The 21,351-nt window shown below is 27.0% G+C and overlaps 1 protein-coding gene across 1 annotated transcript in view; it reads left to right on the top strand.

The window, feature by feature from the left end:
• The window catches only part of LOC112683709 (matrix metalloproteinase-2-like), a 55,262-nt gene that overhangs the window by 11,088 nt on the left and 22,823 nt on the right, over positions 1-21,351 (top strand). Inside the window, exons 3-4 of the mRNA XM_025554859.1 lie at positions 16,093-16,194; positions 18,812-18,975. Coding sequence (XP_025410644.1) covers positions 16,093-16,194; positions 18,812-18,975 — 266 coding nt within the window. The remainder of the gene's footprint in view (positions 1-16,092; positions 16,195-18,811; positions 18,976-21,351) is intronic.

Below are 21,351 nucleotides of genomic sequence, written 5' to 3'. Positions count from 1 at the left end.
TTTATTTGTAATGAGCATAACTCTTGGAAGATTAGCATAATGCTTAATGGCTTTTAAAATGTTCATGTACGAGAAATTTATAAAAAATATTCTAAAACAAAGGTGATTTCAACATAATGATAAAATTAACCATTAGAACTTTCTATAGCCGACAGTGTATTTATATACATTTTTCAATTACTTTGACATTCTACGGATTATATTTTTCCGTTTAAAGTTAATCCTTTGAATTTGTTATTATGCAATTTCGCTGTATTTATTTATACACATATTGTAGATGATAAAAAAAATAAATTTCAAGTATTGTAATATCCATAGTTTTTGTTAATATATTATCAATTTGTTTGAATATGTCACATAATTTCAACTAAATGGTTTGACCTTTTGTAAATGGCCTAAAAAAACCACATGATTAAAAACGGGTCATTTTTCCCATTACACTTTTAACTTAACCTTAAAGTCCAAATAATTTTATAATTTGTCTCATTATGTGAATATTTATGGATTTGAATACAAAAATAATATTGGATTAGTTGATACTTATAATTATACGAGTAAAATAGTTATTAATATCAAAGTTAAATTATATGCACTTATTTTTTTTTTATTATTTCTCTGAAAATATGGGAATTATAGAATAAGAAAATCAGAATAATAATATTTAAAAAAAAATTAGTATTTATATCCACTTAATCTATGTTTATCATTAGTACTAAATCAGTGTGATAAACGTGCAATTTCAGTGTTTCATCTGAATGTGTGAAAATCTGATGATCAGCTCAATAGGTAAAAAAAGTTTATTTTATATCAAACTAATTTGTAGGTTTTTAAATGGAAAAATTTCAAAAGATAACAATTTAAAGATGTATAGCAATCTAAATTAGCAGTTAACTTTTCAAGATATGTCAATAAACACAAATATTCGAAGGAAACCGACCAGTCAGTTGTTTATTTCACAACTTTAAATTCTGTAAATGGTATCACTTCATTTATGATAATTAACTACTTTATTGAATATTATGTATATTTGTAGTTTTGTTCATCTTTTATACCTCGAGTGGTTGCCGGAAGTATATAAAGATGCGAGTTGGACTCTCGAGTGAATAATTATAATATGATGGGTCATTCAAATTGAAAACCCAAACCCATTATAACATCTTGTATTAAGAATATAATATCAGTGACTTAAGTTCTTCTTACGCTGGCTCATATTTATTTATATAATGAAACATAATTCGTTATTCGTTGAAAAATTAGAATAATAAGTTTATTATTATCTTTCGAAAAATTACAATTCATTTATTCCCCTATCTCAGTGTTTCCCAACCTGTTTGTAATGGCAATCCAACTATTCATTGCTTGTAAATTACGCGACCCACCCCACCAATTCTAAAAAAAATATGTGATAATATAGTGTTATTAATAATCATAGTACTGAACTGCCTGATGGAACTGGTCGCTAGTCGTGACTCATAAAAAATATTTCGTGACCCATAGGTTGGGAAACACTGCCCTAACTCTTCTGCAAGACGCGTATCTGTATTTTTTTCTGATACCAATGTTTGTTTTATCCTACAAGTTTTCTCAAGATCATTCCAAATGTAAACTTGCGTATATCAAGGTTTCAAGGTTCTATTTAGAAACTATTCTTTCACTCTTTTGTTTGCTTGTAAACATACCGGTACACGTGTTATACATAACACCGATCTTTTTATGTATCGTTTTCTAAACTTTACTGTGTGTATGCGTATGCAGGCGACCATAGAGGTACACGGAAATAAACATTGTTGGTCGTGTTTATGAAAATTTCCTGACAGAATTTCTTTGATATCATACATATTGCATACTTATTTGGATAATATATTTATAATACACTAGTTGTGTACCAAGTTACGAAAGAAATATGATACAGCTATTATTTATTTTACAATTACGATTTGTTGAATACTAATGTTAGTATATTTTCCCTGTTGTTTGTTGCACAATGTCTAATTCCATTTTAGTTTTTATGATATTTCAATTTATATATTAGTATACTAATGCGAGTTGAAAAAATTGTAACTTTATTTTTTGTATTTAATAAACATGCATATATTATTTATATAAATGGTTAAAAAAATGTTACTTGTTATAAAAAAATCAAACAAAATGTTCATAATTTTCATCAAATAATGTATCAGTTATAGAGATACATATATAAATTAATCATTAATTATTATATTTTACATTAAATGTAAAAAGAACTCTACAAGTTTTGTAGGGTTCTCCAATACAAAATGTATTTAATTACGATAGCAGACTGAAGAACACTTAGGTTTAGCCTTAAAAATATATTAAAAATTATATTTAAACAATTTGTATATTTGTATATGTTATAAACTTATAAATAAGTAGGAACTTGTACAATGTAAAACTTTTTCAAAGTAAAATGTTTCCGCATAAAATATGAATTATGCGCATTGAACAATGTTATACCGGCACCTTAAAAATATTGTAATGATAGTCTTTAATTTTAATTTATTTTTTAATTTTATTTGTCACACTATCCTACTTAAAACATATTTTTTCTCTAATCTAATTGTTTCAACAATTGGAAAAATAATATAGAACTAAGTAATAATGACCATCCTCAATAAATGAAAAAGCTCAATTGCCATTTTAGTCATAAGTTTCATTAGTATGTAGCATGTAGCATGTATTAGTATAATTATCATAGTGTACACTAGTAAAATATATAAAATTATAATTTGGTTTCATAAGTATAACCATTATTAATAATATAATTGTACATATCGCCGGTATTACTTTCCGAAGAGTTTAAATTCCTAATAGTCATTAGTTTCAATATTATTATTTTGCCGACTGAAATAAATGTAATGTTTAACTTGTAAAATAAACAAATTTTCGTTCGATAATCATCAGTCATAGCCGTTATTTATGTTATAATATGTATACTGCCACAAAATGTATAGTTTATTTTTTAAATTTATATTTTAAATATTATTAAAAAACAATAATATAATACCACACGTGAATATTGTAACTGTACTCATTTATTCATATTTTCATGTACCGTTATTTGTTCACCATAATCTTATAAAGGTTTTAAATAATAAATAAAAATGACTTATCAATTGATGATGTTTTCGAAAACCGTCTGTCTACACATTTAAAATTGTTATCATGTACACATGTGTTGATGTCACATATTCAATTGCATTGTGTTCCGTCGTGGGCACCCCGAAATGATTTAGATTTGTAGTCAGATAAGATGATTTAGGGGAAACGTTCAAAGACAGTAACGTTTATTTAACTCTGTGTTTACAACAAACGTGCGTTTTATAAACATACACAATGATATACTGTTGTAGGCGTTTGTTGTTTTGTACACACACACACCTTCACGAAAAAACGTGTATTAAGACGTGTGCGTGCGTTTACAATAGTCTTCACAATTACCTCATATTATATGTTTTAACTTTTAACCCTTAAGGACAAGGTGCAAGTCAGCTGTATCCAGTATCCATTATATTATTTTATCATTGTGTAGAGCAGATATACCTATCTTATGATGCAGGATGTAGGTGGTACACGTACGTATAATACATGTGAATCGCGATATAACATTACCGTATTGTACGTGCTCATTGCCGAAAATACACCTAACGCGTTTCGAAATAATGAACGTGTATGCTGATACGCTATTTATAATGTTATGGTTTACTCAAAATGTTTAAAATGAATAAATCAATATTACGTGTGCTGATTTGCGTCGTAAGATGAGGACAGGAAATCGAAATTAAAATTTCAAGGGTATTAGGGGAAACACGATTTGACAGTATCCAATATAACCCTCGTCTCGTACAAATATCCATAACGCTTTCGGACATGAACTACAACGGATGATCACGCTTACTTAATGCGTGAAAACCAATCTCGAGTTTTTTGCTACCGAATCAATTTAATTGGAAAAATAGTATGCGAATCGACATTAAATTATTTTAATTAAAAAAAAAAAATTATTTATTTTTCGAACTTATTTGAAAAGTTTAATGATTAGGTAAATATTATTATTACCTACTATTATGGTGAATGACGTTATTTACCAGGAAATTAAAGTTGGTTAATGTTGTAATTGTTGTTATTTATCGGTAATTGACGTCTATGACCAGTTAACCAAAAAAATTACGTATTTAGTGTGAATTTAAAAATTAGTAAACTCACATTGAGGAAGATGCAGTTTTTGGTTTTGAGAGAAAACGTAAATTTAGACATTTAAATACCTTACTTTATCTTTCAATTATGGCTCAGTAAGGTCAGCATGTCAGGTTGCATAAGTCCCGTTTATGAACTTTGGAAGTTATTGAATGATATGAAGTGTAGAGCATGGATAGAATTGGTTTCAACAGGAATCCCTTACGATGAATGATTATTATTAATTCATATGTATTAACATAGTAAAATAATTATTTGGTTTATTATTTTGAAAAATATGAGATTTATCAGAATTTAGCAACATTCTTAGTAAATGATTCTATCGACCGGTGAAAGTAGTAAATTTAAATTCAAAATTCTCTTTTTTACAACATTTACTTACATAATTGAATCATTTTAGTAAAAGATATCATTTGCTAATAAATTACGTCTTTTACTAATTATCGTCTTTCATCATATTAGTACAACTCATATATTTGTATCTATACTTATTTATACCAAAACATTCGAAAAATCTTATTTATATAACTTTATTAATAATTAACAGATAAACGTGGTACAAGTGTGGTACTAAAAATTATATTATTTTGAATATTTAAGACTATTTTATCATGTTAAAGAAACAAATATACAAAACCAGAAAATCATTTACTGGTTAACTGCTGGAGCATTATTATTTTTATAACTTAATTTGATACACCTTTATACGAGTATAAGTATAAATATGTAATTTTTGCACACATTACTACTTTTTAATTTTTTAATCAAATGTAAAACATAATATTAACTTATTGATCATTTACATCGATATTATCTACTGTTGTTAATTAATCGTTCAATGTACCAATAAATTATTAAAAAACAATTCAGTTATTTTAGATGTAATATCTATGTTAAATATAAATACATTTTAAAACTGTGATTTGTTCGTGTTTTATATTAATTACAATCATCGGTCTTCGTTAAATAAATAATAAAATCCATAGCTTAATGTATACAATCGTAATATTGCCTAATATATCTATTTAGATTAACAGATAGATATATATAGTGTTGTACTTGAATATATTATTTTACTTATAATTCATTTACATTATATCTAAAAGTTATTGTAATGAAATAAACAATTTGGATACTTATAATATTTTTGAGAATCTGTTTTTTTTAAGCCTTCTAGTTTATTTATTGAATAATCGTTGTTCTACCATACATTAGATTATTCATGATGAAAACACTAAAAATACCAATTTTTAAATTTAATAAAAACATAATACCTGTCATTTTCCTTGTGTATATATGTGTATACAAACATCTGGTATTATAACAACGTGGGGTACTCATAGAAATTATGTCCCTAACTATGAGCGTTACGGTGGTGACAGAGAGTCACTTAATCGAAACACGTTTTTCTTCTTCATAGTTTTATTATTGTTATAATATACGAGTAGTACATTTACCATAGTATTATATTGATCATATGGATCAAATTATCGTCTTGTTTTAATATTTGATAATTTTTTTTTTTACATAAATATTGTTAATATTAAAGCATATAGGTCTATTTTGATTTAATGTTCTAGTAATTACTTCACAACACTTTTGAAGTTTGGCAAACACTTATAAAATACTAACTAAATGAAGTTATTGAAATTACATACATATTATTAAGTTAAGAAAAACCATCCATTGATTTTCAATTGAAATTCATTAAATGAGCGCACATGAATTTCCTCCCATCTGACCCTTAAATTGCCTCTCGTGAATTTTTTTTTAAAAAGGTTACTGAAATGCTTCCCGATTTAAAAAAATATCATTCATTAGAATTACATCCTATTATTAAATTAGTCTTGTTGTATGTTTCCGAGGTATAAATTTATTTGCTAATACTTCAAAATATTGAAATTTTGAAATTTCTGAATTGTTTAATTTATCAATTAAGTTATTCATAAAGTTTATTTTATTTTTAATAGTTTCTCTATTCTCTAATTTTTTTGGTTTTCATTTTTAAAGATCTAATTAATACTACCATATGTAATTGCATTAATTTTAGTACATTCAAAAATTTATGAATATGAGAATAAGTGGACGTAAAATTAGGATAAAATTTAATGTGGAAAATTCACAAACGTTAGTACACCTGTGTGTACTATATATCATTGAAGCCCACATTTTTGGCGGAAAAGATGAATGTGATCGATATTTATTATTGAATTATAATTACTAGATATTAAAATGAGAAGTAAGTGGTCGGTAATTAATAAAAAATGTAATTTATTACGTTCTATTAGTATAATCATCGATAGCTTTATTGTTATTCGTTTAAAAAATAATATTATATTACATGCCTAAAGTAACAATAAATTATTATTTAAATACTTCACTATGTTTAGTTAATATTTCAATTTAATAAATATACTCATTGGGGTAGTTTAATGAATAGTTTGACGAGCACTTATACTGTTTAACGAAAATAATTTTGTTTCCTTTGAGTTGGTTTTTTATTATTATTTCCCTAAAACATTTTGATTTTGTATATCTTAATAAGATATAAGTACTTATAGATTAATATTATGGATAATTGATAAATAGAAACTACCACAATATAGTACATAGTGTGAGTCCTTTGATTCGAATTTATAAAGTGACAAGTATATTACAGTAAACCTTACTTTTTTTAAATAAATCATATTTTTATGCACGTATGAGACTATATTTCCGTTCCATTTGTTGGTATTATATTCTCTTGTATGACTTTTCATTATTTCCGTAGTACATAATATATTTAATATTATAAGTGTATTGCTATTATATGCGTCTATAATTTTCTTGGACAATAGATACCTTGTAATGAAATTAAGTCTATAGTACACTGGATGAATTAGGCACTTCCGACAGGCGCCATATTATGTGACTTGGACAATTTACTAAATCTACAAAGTACATACTAATATGTTATACTATGTGCATGATAAATAATTTTCTACCGACTGAAATATTATGCATAACCCACAAGTAATGAAAAGGTTCCATTCGTTTTAAACGTGTGTTATTGAATCTCATAATTATACATGTATATTATACATATACGTAAATACGTATACTAGGTCTTGATCACTAACAAAAAGTCACTTGAAATTTGCCCATAAACGAATATTCATACGTTTTACTAAGAGTCATTAAAACTATAGATATATTTAGTTTTAACGAAAATGTTCATGAAGGCTTATATATGTATCAGTGTCTATATGTGAAGTATAGTTAACTAGAAATAGTGTTCAACTATAATATAGTATTATATTATGACTTATATCATAGTATAATATTGATTATACTTTAATTGTAACCAACTATTAGTTTAATGAATTTTCTTTTATTTTAGAATTTTCTTTTTGAAGTCTTTTAATTGAATATTTACTTTTAATATTGAAATTTTTTATTCGTCAAATTAGGACTGAAAAGTTGAATGTAGACAAAAATAATAAAAAAAAGCATTCCTACGAACTATTATACATAGATAAAATATAAAAAGTAATAACCAAGGTTACGTAAGTTTAATATTTGTATTGGAGGAGTGCACAACTTTTTATTCAATAGTTTAACATAATATAATGTTTTATTACATTCATAAAATATATAATCAATTTTTTTAAATTCATACGTCGTTATTTAAGTGCAAAGGTTATTGATTAAATCTAGTTAAAATATAAAAACAATTTATCCTAGAATATGATATGTTTTGATTTATTAGTAGGTATGCTATAAATATGACTGTAGTATATATAGGTAAAACTTTGATTTTATAATATAGCTGTGTTTGGATAATTTTTGAACCCTAAATATTTAATGGTTCAATAATATGAACTTGTATAAGACGTATAGTATTGTATAGGAAAAAATAAATAGAATTAAATATGAATATTTAATACAATTTTGTTTATTACAAAATAAAAATATTGAATATTAAATGTTTAAAAATCAAATACCTTCCACGAAAAAATGTCATTCAAAAATTGAAATAATATAAAAAAAATATTATTAAGATAAACCTTAAATAATATACTTGTATATTATCAATAATAATACATTTATTTAAATATAATTAAACAAATATATAATTGATAAAAGTAATATTTTAAATATTTTTATGATAAACTCTTAAATACAATTTTGTAAAATACAATAAGACTTTCTAAAATAGTTTTCACAAAATGTTTCGTACTTAAACTTAAGATTTATGGATTTAGATAGAATTATAGATGTGCTTCAACACATATAATTTTATTTAAATGCTTTTTAAATAAAAAAGCTAAGTAGATGAATAATTAATGAATAACGACCAAAGTAAAATAAAAAAAATCTGAAATCACATTGCTACTTACAAAAAATTATAAACAAATTATCGTATGTTTTATTAGATAACATATTTATCATCTAAACACAAATATGTATATACATTATACAGCATATGGTTTAGTATTCATTATTAGTATATAATGTTAATTATTAACCAAAATAATATATAGGTTTTTGTTTTTATTTTTCATTTTACAATTAAAATAATAAGCGGGTTAATTAAACTGAGTGATAAGGCGAATAATGTTAAATGAGATACCAATACTAGCGTCTTTTTTTTTTTACAAAATCACTGCATCTTACAATAGGTGTTTATTAGTAATTCAAAATTATGTAATTCAAAAATATTTTGTCACCAAGACCAAATAACGGAGGTGTAGATTCGAATAATATTAGTAAGCTATAAGAACTTGTCATATATACGTATACATATGACCTATATGTCCGTCCCGTGTGCTGTGAAAACTACAGTGGATTATCGATGCCAAGTCTATAAAAAAACTCCACCACCGCGTGGTTGAACGAACTTATTGTAAAATATATGTTTTAAATGTTGTATATAAATGCAAGACATTATTGCACACACGACTGGTGATAATAATATGCGGTGACTGAGGGGGATGATAATGGCCAAAAACAGCTAAAATACCCACCGAAAGATAATAGTTATACAAATGAATGGCTTAGGATAAATTGAACGAATAATAAATATATATTTTTAAATTAAAATTTTAAAAATGTTTGTTTATAAAAATATCAATGAGTAGGATGTTGTATTGAAGAAATAATTTATCCAAAAGAAAAAAAAATGGAAAAATTTGTAAAATTAACGTACGATGAGCTAGCGATATCTCAGTTGGATTTCATATTTTCACGGAGGGTGGATAATTTGTATAATGAATATAATGCAAAGTAAAATGTTTTAATATTATTAAATTAAAAATGAAATTAGTAAATAAAATAATATTTTCTCTTGGCTTTTTTAATAATTTAATGATTTCACTCTTTATTAGGTACTTAGGATGCTATATCATATGTTTATAAATCTTAATCTTATAGGCAACAAAAATTGATATAAAAAAATTTAAAATAATAATTTAATAGTGAAAAAAATTTGTCGCCTAAATTGCACACAATTGCAGACGGTCTCTCGAAAACCGCGCAAACCCATTAGCATAGCGAAAATACCAACAATAATTACCATTCTATCGTATGGATGATAATAATAATTAATACTCTCGGATGCTCACAGTACTGCACTATGTATGTACTATATATTATCTAATTAAACGTACATACTGTTTTTTATCACTTGCATGGACGGCTATTTATACTAGACGTGTTTAGAGGGGAGACGGGACTACGAGGAAGGTTTCAATAGTCTATGCAAATGCAAATGTAAGTCTCGTCCAATACACAGTTGAACTCTGCTGACAGGAAGTGTGTGTATAATATATTATTTATTATTGTTATTACCATTTACATCGCACATTTGTATTCGGAGTGGTTATAAGAGCTCCCCAATAGTCTTTAATATAACGTACGGCCCGTCGCCGGACGTGTTACCCCATTAATATTACATCGACAATGAACACACTACTCTCTCCTTGCACGAAATAATAATTCATATATATATGCTTATGACATTTTTCTAAAATATAAAATTGTTTTCCTAGGACTATGAATAACGAATTTAATAATGTGTTTGCAAATATAAAAAACGTGAAGAAACGACCAATTTACCCATGCTTAATAAAATAAAATAAATAAATAATAATAATAAAGATGTATAATATACTTACCTATTTTTTTTCCAATACAATTTTCATCGTGTACCAAAGTTTTTTCTTTTTATCAATTTACTTTTATTAATCTTCTACTTAAACTAGTGTGTTGTAAGCATTATCAGTGGCACACAGATCTAAACTAAATTATAAAGCAATAAAATTTTTTTTGTACCATCCACTCATATCTTTAAAATTATTGCTGTCAATGGTCCTCATTTTCCCTTCAAACAAATGTACACCGTGATGGTGTGATATGGGTTTTATTGAAGCAGCTGCTTCATGAATAAAATTGTGTGGATAGGTAGTGTTGTATGACAGAAAAGTTTAATACATCATTTACACATTTGACATAAAATATTATTATATACTATTTTATTTGAACCTGTTAATTTTAATATTTATGGGTTAAATTACTTGTGGTGGGTACTTAATACACGTAAATGCTTTATTGGAAAATAAACATTGCGCCGCTACTGTACGTACATATATTATTAGGTGAATTATTAATTTAATATTTCTGTTTTCAACTATAATAATAGACATAATTAGCAACTTAAGTTGTTGCAATAATTTTATATTAATATTTTAACATATTAGTAGCTCAATTATCTTCTGACGTATTTTAAAAGTTGTAGTGGTCCCTGTATTTAGTGATGGGGACAGGCCCAGCGTGAGAGGGGGAGGTAGCTGGGGCTGTAGCCCAGAGGCTCACGCTTCAAAAAAGCCTAGGGGCCTAACTAAGTTCACTACGTCTCGGTTATGGGGTTGAGCTATTTATGGATTACCATCCTGAATCGTGCTAATAAACTACCCAAATAATTATAGCGTATGCTGTATAATTATAATGAGTTTACAATAAAGTGAATACTTCAATATTGATCTAAAACGTATACAAATAACATTTTCAAGAAAGACCCGTAGGCTATAAATAATTGTTTTAATTTAGTCTGTGGAATAACCATGACTGCGATTACATTAGCTCTTTGGTATACACATTTTAAAAGAAGACCCTGAATGTCAGTGAAAAGTTTAATACCTCATGTAATAAGGGCCTGAATTAATTTGTCCTTTATTTTCTCTACGGCCCTAGATAGGGATGGGCGCCACTGAATACTATAACAATTATTGAAAAAATGTACGATGAGTATATAAGTTGGCTGGGGTATAGCTCTCAATATTATTATTTATTATAAAACAAATAATTCGTTATATTTACGTGTTCACTGTTCATATCACTTGTATGTAAATCAGCAATATACACACATATATTTTATACATGTGTAATAATATTTTATGTAGGTACTATAGCTATGAAATTAATATAATCTCATTAAATAAATAGTCAGATTAAATTCAAATATTGTAATGGAAATATAATATGCACCTAAATTTATTATTTACAAATAAAACATGCACGAAGTATTTACATAATGTAATTAAAAATGCGATAAATGGCCACATATTTAAATATTTGGATTTGTTGTTTTTTCGAAAAACAATGTACCTATTAACTCAAGTTTCAATTCAATAATCATGTATGTTTTAATTATGTATTAAATGTACACAAATATGTACCCTATATTTTTATTCTAGAATAGAAATGTTGGTGATAGCTTGAAGCTACAGTTGACTATCAATAATTCAAACCTTCGATGGTTTATAACTTTTTATAGTTCGAAGTAAATGGTATTTCTCTTGAAAATTTCACGGTAATTCGAAGAAAACAATTTGTTTAAGTAATTTAAAATTAAATTTTGGAAAAACTGGCCACTAACATGTGACAATTTGAAGTTTCATCCGTTCAACGTTCGGTGATTCGAAATATATTCAAAATGTATTTCTTATTATCTTTTCGTTTATAATTTACTGTACAGTTGTGTATAAATTTAACTTAATGTTTTCGATAACTATGAAATTATAACCTTTTAGCATTTTATTTCTTAATAATCTCTTATCGTATTTTAAATCGTCAAAAACCGACTGCAGTTTTTTTTTGTCAGTTTAAAAGTAATATTCTCGTGTCTAATTTTTAAAAAAAATACAAATATTTAACGATTTCGGAAAAAAAAGCAATTGATTGAAGTGGTGAAAAGAGGTGACTACAAAAACGATGTGGCAAAGACATTTGACGTTTTTTAAATTACATTTTATACTATTTTGAAGGACAAAAATAAAATCGTTGTTAGGTAGTACACAAAATAGTAAAGATGAGCATCCAAGATTAGAAGTGTCCATTACAATAGGTTAGGCAATGCAGAGGACAAAATGTGCCCATGTGTGGCCTCTTACTAAAAGAAAAAGCAAAATTATTTACAAAAAAATTGGTTATCTCGTTTTATTTATTAATATTTAATCATTAAATCCATATAATAAAAAAACAAAACATTTTTCATATGTCAGTAATTCAAAATTTTTCATATGTTCCACGAATTTCGAGTTATATAGAGTTGACAGTATAAATTATTTTAAACCGAAAATCGCGTTTATGTCTTCTAAATTATTCTTGTGGATAATCAAGAGTATACAAAAATAAAATAAAATCTTTTCAATGTGTGTGGACTAGTAGTTTTTTCTTTATGTTAACCACAATATATGAACACTAGATCTATTTACTGATTTCTTATAATAATTACATTCCATTTACCTGAGTAACAAACAGTTCTACGATTGACTCATTTTTTCCCCCAATAAGTCAAGTGATATCTGTGTCATTAAAGTGCGATTTAAATTAATAAAAATGTATTGAACGTAATAACAGTTGCTGAATAAAATATCCTATTTAGTAATCACGCAACGATGATGTTGTACCTAAATGTAAATGTATAGTTAGCTCCATCTATATCAGCAAACAGTTTTTGTATAGATCGAACAAATAAGCCGTGATCATCACTGTTTAAAAGTCGCATGTGGCACGATTTAACCATGCTCGATCTATAGGTAGCGTAATCAGCTATGTACAGGAATAAAATTTGGATATAACCAAAAAACAACCAACACAATTAGTTCATCGCTAAAATAATAACGTACCGTGAGTGTGCCTTGTCTAATGCAGTAGTTCTATAATCATAATCTTACGATTGAAATGTTCGCACGTGTGTTTTTTTTTTATTATTATTTATAGTGACGACAACGTCATCCGGTATATTCTGGTAGATGTGTGATGTAAGCTATTATTTCGCACGTCGGGGAGCCGGACGTTACTAAAGATGAGCGACTTCTTTTGTGCACTTCATATGTAATGGTGTTAGAAAGAATATTCAATACATGAGTCATGTGGTACGCGGTATTATTCCGAGGATCCCGAACGTTTTTGATGACAATAAAGAGATAGTGCGATCTTAACAATATATGTGAATGAAAAACACGCACGATCATCCATTAACTTTTACTTTCGGATTATAATGCGATGCCATTTTTTATGGTCATTTTCGAGTCTCCTATTCATACGAAATCGGTGAATCTATGTTTTTTTGGCAAAACAAATGCTTGTCATAAGTCTCGTTAATCTCTTGTATACTATGATGATTGTATATCAAATGGGTTATTTGTTACATATCTCAGTAAATTAGTCGGTAAATTTCAAAAAAAAAACCGGTGGTCATTAGTGAATAATAATTTATAAATAATATATAATTTATATGATCTAATAACTCTTTAAATATTTACAATTGTCATCAAATATTATAATAAATATGAATATAAATATAATAAATATAATTTATTTTAATAATAATTAAATCAGATATTTACATAAGAAAATAACCAATCATCAATATTAGTATCAGCACTGATTTAATCACGAGTTTTTTCTATATTCTGCAACATTTTCTAATTTGTGAATACGTTTTTTAGTTTATTTTGTGTATTTAGGGCTGGCGGTATGGGGAGGGGCTATTAAACCTAATCTATTTATACAGTCAGCAATCATCAACAAATTAAGTTTTTATAATTTTAATTAAGTTTATTATAAGTATGGTAGAATTTTGTTTTAGAAAGTAGTTATCAAATTTAAAATATAATATATTATATTTATAACTTACTCTCCCACCTCCCATCAATATTTTTTAGCGTAGACCTTGTGTGTATTACTCATATTTTTTTTACTCGCTCAGTTAGGGAATTTCCGACATGATATGTGCTTCTTATATGATGGTACATAGTACAGTTTTAGATATATTTATTTTATTTATTTGTGGTACAAATATGTACATTGGAAAATATAGTGATTACAAGTTTTTGCGATCTGTAACAAAAATAATAATGGGTACGTGTCTTGTGATTTTCTTTTATACAGTAAAAATAGAATTCAATAGCATGTTCATATTAATAATTTACTTTTTACTATTGAGATTTGTTTTTTCTTTTCAAATTAAATCCATGAATGATCTTGTAGACGATAATTTATTGATATGTATATTGAACACGTTGGCAGAAATTATTATACCCTTTGGAGAAGTTTTAATTTTTATATTATGCATTCATATATTATTCTATACAGACACAATCATACAACATTATTGTTACCGCAGTCCTTAATAATCGATCTGTGTCTACGAGTCAGATTTTTTATATTTACGACGGCAACTGTTGTACATATATTAATATTTAATACAACCACAATCAAAATATTTAAGCGCCAGCAAATTACGAAAAACCAAATAATAAAACATAAATTACATAGTAAACACTATTAAGATTATTATAACACAATTTATTGTAATGCACACGTATGGTTTTTTCGAACTGATTATTTTAAAATAATCAAATCGATCACGATTAAAAATATATATAGATAGTTTCTATTTATAAGTTTGAAGTTTTGTATTACATTTGAAATATAACGTATAACAACGACTTAAATGTCAATAGGTATATTATCATAATCAAATGTATTGCAATTACAATAGCAAAAAACGAGAAACGTACCTTAGTTGAACTTAGAGAAAAAAATATTGTTGACAAAATTACAAATTATTATTATTTAACCTGCATTTTATAGAGGTAATTAAAAAAATTCTGTCATTCCTACATGTATTATATTCAACTCATTCGTGCATATGCATATTTTAAATTAAATCGATTAAAAGGATTTGATTTAAATTTAATACATTATACATATAAACATACTACTTAAAAAACAATTTAATAAATATTAAAAAATAATAATAAATCATGTATTACAAGGAAAATGTTGGACGATACATTTTAGTTTCTCATAAATATGTCAACTGTTATGGTGAACATAATTAAAATGACATAATAAAAACTCGTTTCCAGTGAACTCATTGTAGTAACTAGTATAAAATAATATTAAAATCTAAATAGGTCTTAATATGAGTGTTCAGAAAAATTGTACTAATAATGTTACATTAAAATATAATGTGAAATGGCTTAATGCTCAAAATAAATATCAACACAAAATTATAACAAGAAAAATAATAAATGCAAAGAGTTCTTTTTATGTTGATGGCCAAATGTTCGATTGAATTTAATTTGAAAACATACAATACAAATTCATTAATATATCAGCTACTGTTAACGACATAATTATTTTACAGCAGCAATAAAAACGCTATATGATTTATGAACCGTTTACGTATTCATAACGGTCGTTTAAATAAATTTTAACAAATTAAATGAAATTAATATTAAAATAAAAAAATAAAATAAAAAATTCTAAAATAAATTCAAAACAATAAAATTTATTGAAAATTGCATATATAATTTTTTTTTACAGTATGGATATTTGACCAAGTTCGGTTACTTGCCAGAATCAGATTTAGCAACAGGAAATTTACAGACCGTCGATCAACTACATGATGCTTTACGGACATTACAGGTAATACAAATGTGTTCAGAATACCAATAAACCGCATTAGGTTATGGAATGTATTGAGCAATTGAATGGATTAAATGACTTCGTTGTACATCCACCCAGTAGCATAACACTGAGAATGAGAATGAGGCTGAGCACTAAAGGGTAATAACCCTGGTAAAAATGTAGTTAATGTAATGTATTTTGTTAAGTAAAATATCCAATAGGTACCTACATTTCATAAATATAATATAGCCAATACTAATGCATAGAACAAGTACTTATAAGTACATCCGTAATGAATGTTAACAAAGATACTACTTAATCTTAACGTTAACCATAGGTATTCATTTATAACGAAGTATATTCATATTAATACTAATGTATTGGTTTGGAACTTTCTTTTTTTTCTTGTAAAAGCTATAACAATATATTTATGATAATATATGTCATTCATCTAAACAAAACGTGTTATTTAAAAACTCTACCAATTAAAATATTATACTATTTACTTAAATAAATAGTAGATTTATTAATATAATTGTATACGAGTTTAATATAAATAATACAAATCAATCATCAATACATTTTACTGTGTTGTTACGTAGTCCAGCGATTCTAACATTTTTAAAATTTGGCCCTCTTGATTTAAAGGAAAAATTTTTATTGACCATTTAAAATCAATGGTGAAAATATATTTTCATCAAAACCATTAAAATAATAGAGAATATTCATTATTTACTACATATATCTTATACATAAAATTCTTCTATCATAGAGTTTGTTATTGAACTTCTCTGAAACGGCTTGACCGATTTTCATGAAATTTTGTGTGTATATTTGGTAGAGTTGAGAATAGCTCCTAAACTATTTTTCGGACCCCTAGAAGTTAAGGGTGGCCTACCCCAAACATATAAATTGTATATCTATAATATAGACGGAATCATTGGCTTAATATCCATGCAACTGCAAATTGTAAATATCACACATTCTTATTGAATCTTATGTGTGTAAAATTCTCCAGCACAGTATTTGTTATTAAGTAATAATATTTATATAAAAAAAAAAAAATGTTCTATTTTTTAAATAATGTCAGCAAGACACAAAGGGGCCAATTTGTGCTCTCGAACAAATGCAATTATAAACATGAGATTTAGAAGAGAGTAAAGAACAGATGAACAAATCCAATCTGAGCGAAGTCAATCACACCGGTTCATAGTGAACACACGCAGAGCACATGATCAATAGCGTCAACAAGTACATTGAGCATTTATATCTCATTCATTAATTCGTCTGGCATTCAACTATGAGCCAGATATTGAATATTACGTTCATTCGAAAGTGAAGATTGGTGCTATGGACAATGAATGTCCCAATTGTCATGCGCTTAAATTCCCAAATTTGCCAGTCGGGATATGTTGGGCATCAGGAAAAGTGCAACTACCTGTAAATTAAATACCACCAGAACCATTGAAAGGCATACTTATGATATAGTATATCTAATTTAGGATCTAGATTCAAACCGGTTCCTGAAGTCCATACGCAAATTTAATTCATGCTTTCAAATTACTTTTTTCGGATCATCACAAATAGTTAAGGATTACTTCATGTACACATTTTAATTTGGTTAATCGACGAAATACGTCCTGAAGAAATCGATAGTATTATTTCTACGGACATTTCTGATCTACCTACTGTTTGACATTTTTACAACGAACATGATTCATGGCCCCATGTGGTAATCTAAATCGTTCAGTCTTACATGACAGATGGAATATGTACAAACCGTTTTCCGAAAGATTTCACTAACGATATAATCACAAATGTCGACGGTTATCCAATACATCGTCGAACAAATATCGATAATAGTGGACAATCATTTAAAAAAAATATTAATAACGGAGACATTGACATTGACAATCATATGCATTGAATCTACAAAAAACTATACTCACTAAATTTTTTTCGAATTGTGTAATCATGCGAATTCTTTTGGTGCCTTTACACAAACACAATTCTACTTCAAAGTAACACGCTATTTCACATAAGTTCAAGCGAAAAAATGGATGCCTCACAAACAAGGAATACCAATTGATGCGTGGACAGGTTAATTCAAATCAAAAACTTTAGGCCGAATATAAACAGTCAGTTTAAGGCAGATTAAGTGCTTCTATTTGCAATTATTATTGGTTAATTTCACCGGCCCATTGTCATTTCAAGATATATGCAAAGTGAATGGACAATAGTATTCGACGGTTAAAGATGCGTTCCTGGCATATAAAGTAAAAAAATAAATGGCTGGCGTTTTGTAATTTTTATAGGCTGTCATCGTCCATAGGGCTCCTTCCATTTTCAATCATAGATACCATCCCAACATACTTACAATAAGTTAGTTTTTCTTTAGTCCTAAAAATATATAGTAAAAAAACTAGAAATATATGGCAAAACCACGTTTACTTGGTCAGCTAATATATATATATGTATATATATTTTTTTTATAGAATTAAATATTTTACATGCTTTATGGTCGTATATTTTTTAATATACTAGACAATCATGTATTTTATTAGTGTAATATTAAATTTATCATGATAATATATATATATATTATATAAACATAAACATTTTTGTCAACCCATAGACGTATGGAAACATCCCAGTTACCGGAAAACTGGACGCGGAAACTAAAGAGCTGATGCGAAAACCTAGATGCGGTGTTCCCGATGTCACTCCACCTGGAAGACATCGGAACAAACGTTACACTTTGCACGGTCAGAAATGGCAACACGTGAATCTAACATGGAGGTAAGTAATTTCAATTATTAGTTCAAGAAGACTGCTGTAAAACTGCAGTCATCATTATTATGTGTATATATATTGATTATCGATTTAACAAAACTAATGATACAATATTTATCGTACTTAGAGAAATATATAAACATGAATAATATTATTAGTACACCATGACTTAAACTAGTGTCAGACTCGACCAATAATTAATTTATCAAAGTATAGGTAAATCCTAATTTTCCGACAAGAATTTAAAAATAATAATAACTGTGTTGTATTAAAATAATAAATTAAATAGTTTTATATTACAAAATTAGGTAGATACTATAAACTATTAATCATGTAGTACTCGCATTTGCACAAGTTCAGATTCTTTATAATCTTTTTTTTATACTAGAATCCGACTATCTGTTATTAGATCTTCAGCAACGATAAGAAACTATTAGTACTGTTTTATAATGTAACTTAATTAAAGTTGTAATAAACCAAAAAATATTCCAAATGTTTATTTGAAGACTTGGATTTCGATTGTAAATGGTACGCTTCGTATTAAATTCAGCACCATAATTAGGGCAGAAAGAAGTGCCGCAGAAAGTCGTTCCTGGTAGCATATTTTAAGAGGGAAGGTGATTTTTATACTTCTAATTTGTTAGTGAAAACATTTTTTTTTTTTTGAGGGAAGGGGTGGGGTGACAAATTCTGATTCGATCCTCACTAAGATGTTTGATTATAAGAATGTCAAATAGTTTATACCATCTTATTAGTTTATACAATCTACATGGATAAAAGAAATATGTATTACAATTCGTTTTCGCATTATTTCGTGTAAAAAAATGTTATGATTTCATGTTGGTTAACTTTCATCAGTAGTTAGTTTCGATAATTTACATTTAATTTGATCTAAGCATAAAATTCGTATTAAGTCTTGTACAATTTACTAATATGAACTACATTGAATGTTATCCTTCGTAAGCCAATTCAAAAAATATTATTTCCGTATTATAATGCTAGCGCTATCTATTGGTGGTTAAATAACAATTGTGCTTAGCACCTAGGTGTCACGATCGTCGTTTATTATTATACAAACAAGTTACTAGATGGCGTACCATATTCCGTAAAATAATATACCAAAATGAATGTTCGAATGTCGACAATAACGTTTACGTTTAGGGTAGTAAAATCGTTACATGTCTTTTAGGGAGATTTTGTACTCAATGTTTGGTCGGCTATATTTTATAAAACGTTCACTTGCGATGACATTTTATCCAGCATAATTATTATTCAACGATTATACCTTGTCGACATTGCCTTCAACCCGTAGATTGAAAATGTCTTTGACGTAATACACAATTCGATGTGTATTAAATAGTGAATATATAATCCGAGTGGCGACAAGGATTCTCAGTGGCCTGTTTCTAGAGTGGCCGAACCTTTAAAAACTGTGCAGGCTCGGGCTAGCTCGATTTTTATTTTGCCGATTAGTTTTTCTTTTCTTTATTTCACATATAAAGTGTAAATCAATTTGAATACATCGGAAAATGTCATGAGTCAAAGTGACATGTCCATATCATGAAAATACGTCTGAGGTTCATAGATAGATAATCCAAAAATTCTCTCCCCCTTAGTACGCTCGACCCATATCTTCCCTATATGATTTTATATGTATAATAATACTGAGCGAACAAAACAATGGCCTATCTAAATACTTTGTAATGGACCCAAAATTGTATTTTTTTAAACTTCTATCTTTTCTTTTGCAATAACAGACTTCGGACTTGACAAAATTCCACAAAAACTAAAACTAATCAAAGACTTTATGAACACAATTATAGTAATTTGGTTATAATGTATAGTATGGACACATATACAAATGTATTCTCTTCTTGTTAATAATTAACTCGTATTATTGTAATGGAACATTCGAATTTCATCATAAACAAAAATTTGTTATAATTATAATTCAACACTGGCGTGATTCTTTATAACTTTTTACACATTATTATAATTATATTCAACGTTGCAGTATAATTCTTCACTTAAATTATCGGTGTACCTATAGTTTTTTTTAATATCAATTCATACAAAAATATCGTTTTATCTGTAGGATCTGTAACCGGTGACGATGTTAAAAATATAATTTCAAACTTTAATAATAGTATTTCAGATGATAATGAATACGTGTTCTCACTAATTTGATAGGTACTTCACGCATACAATTTTATATTTGAGACTTCAAACGAGCAATATTATCTACGAGTATTTATCAAACATGTTATTATCTTTTAATCTTGGGTAAGTAACAATTTTTTTTCAAAAAGGACTACTCATCTCTCAACTCAAAAGGACGACCGTTCGCCGTCATCTTCGAATAAGTCACGTTGTTCGTATATC

The sequence above is a fragment of the Sipha flava genome, unplaced genomic scaffold, assembly GCF_003268045.1.
Source record: "Sipha flava isolate LNK unplaced genomic scaffold, YSA_version1 232_pilon_pilon, whole genome shotgun sequence".
Taxonomy (NCBI): Eukaryota; Metazoa; Arthropoda; class Insecta; order Hemiptera; family Aphididae; genus Sipha; species Sipha flava.
Note: the sequence above shows the minus strand (reverse complement) of the source record. Positions and strands in the feature narration are given on the sequence as shown.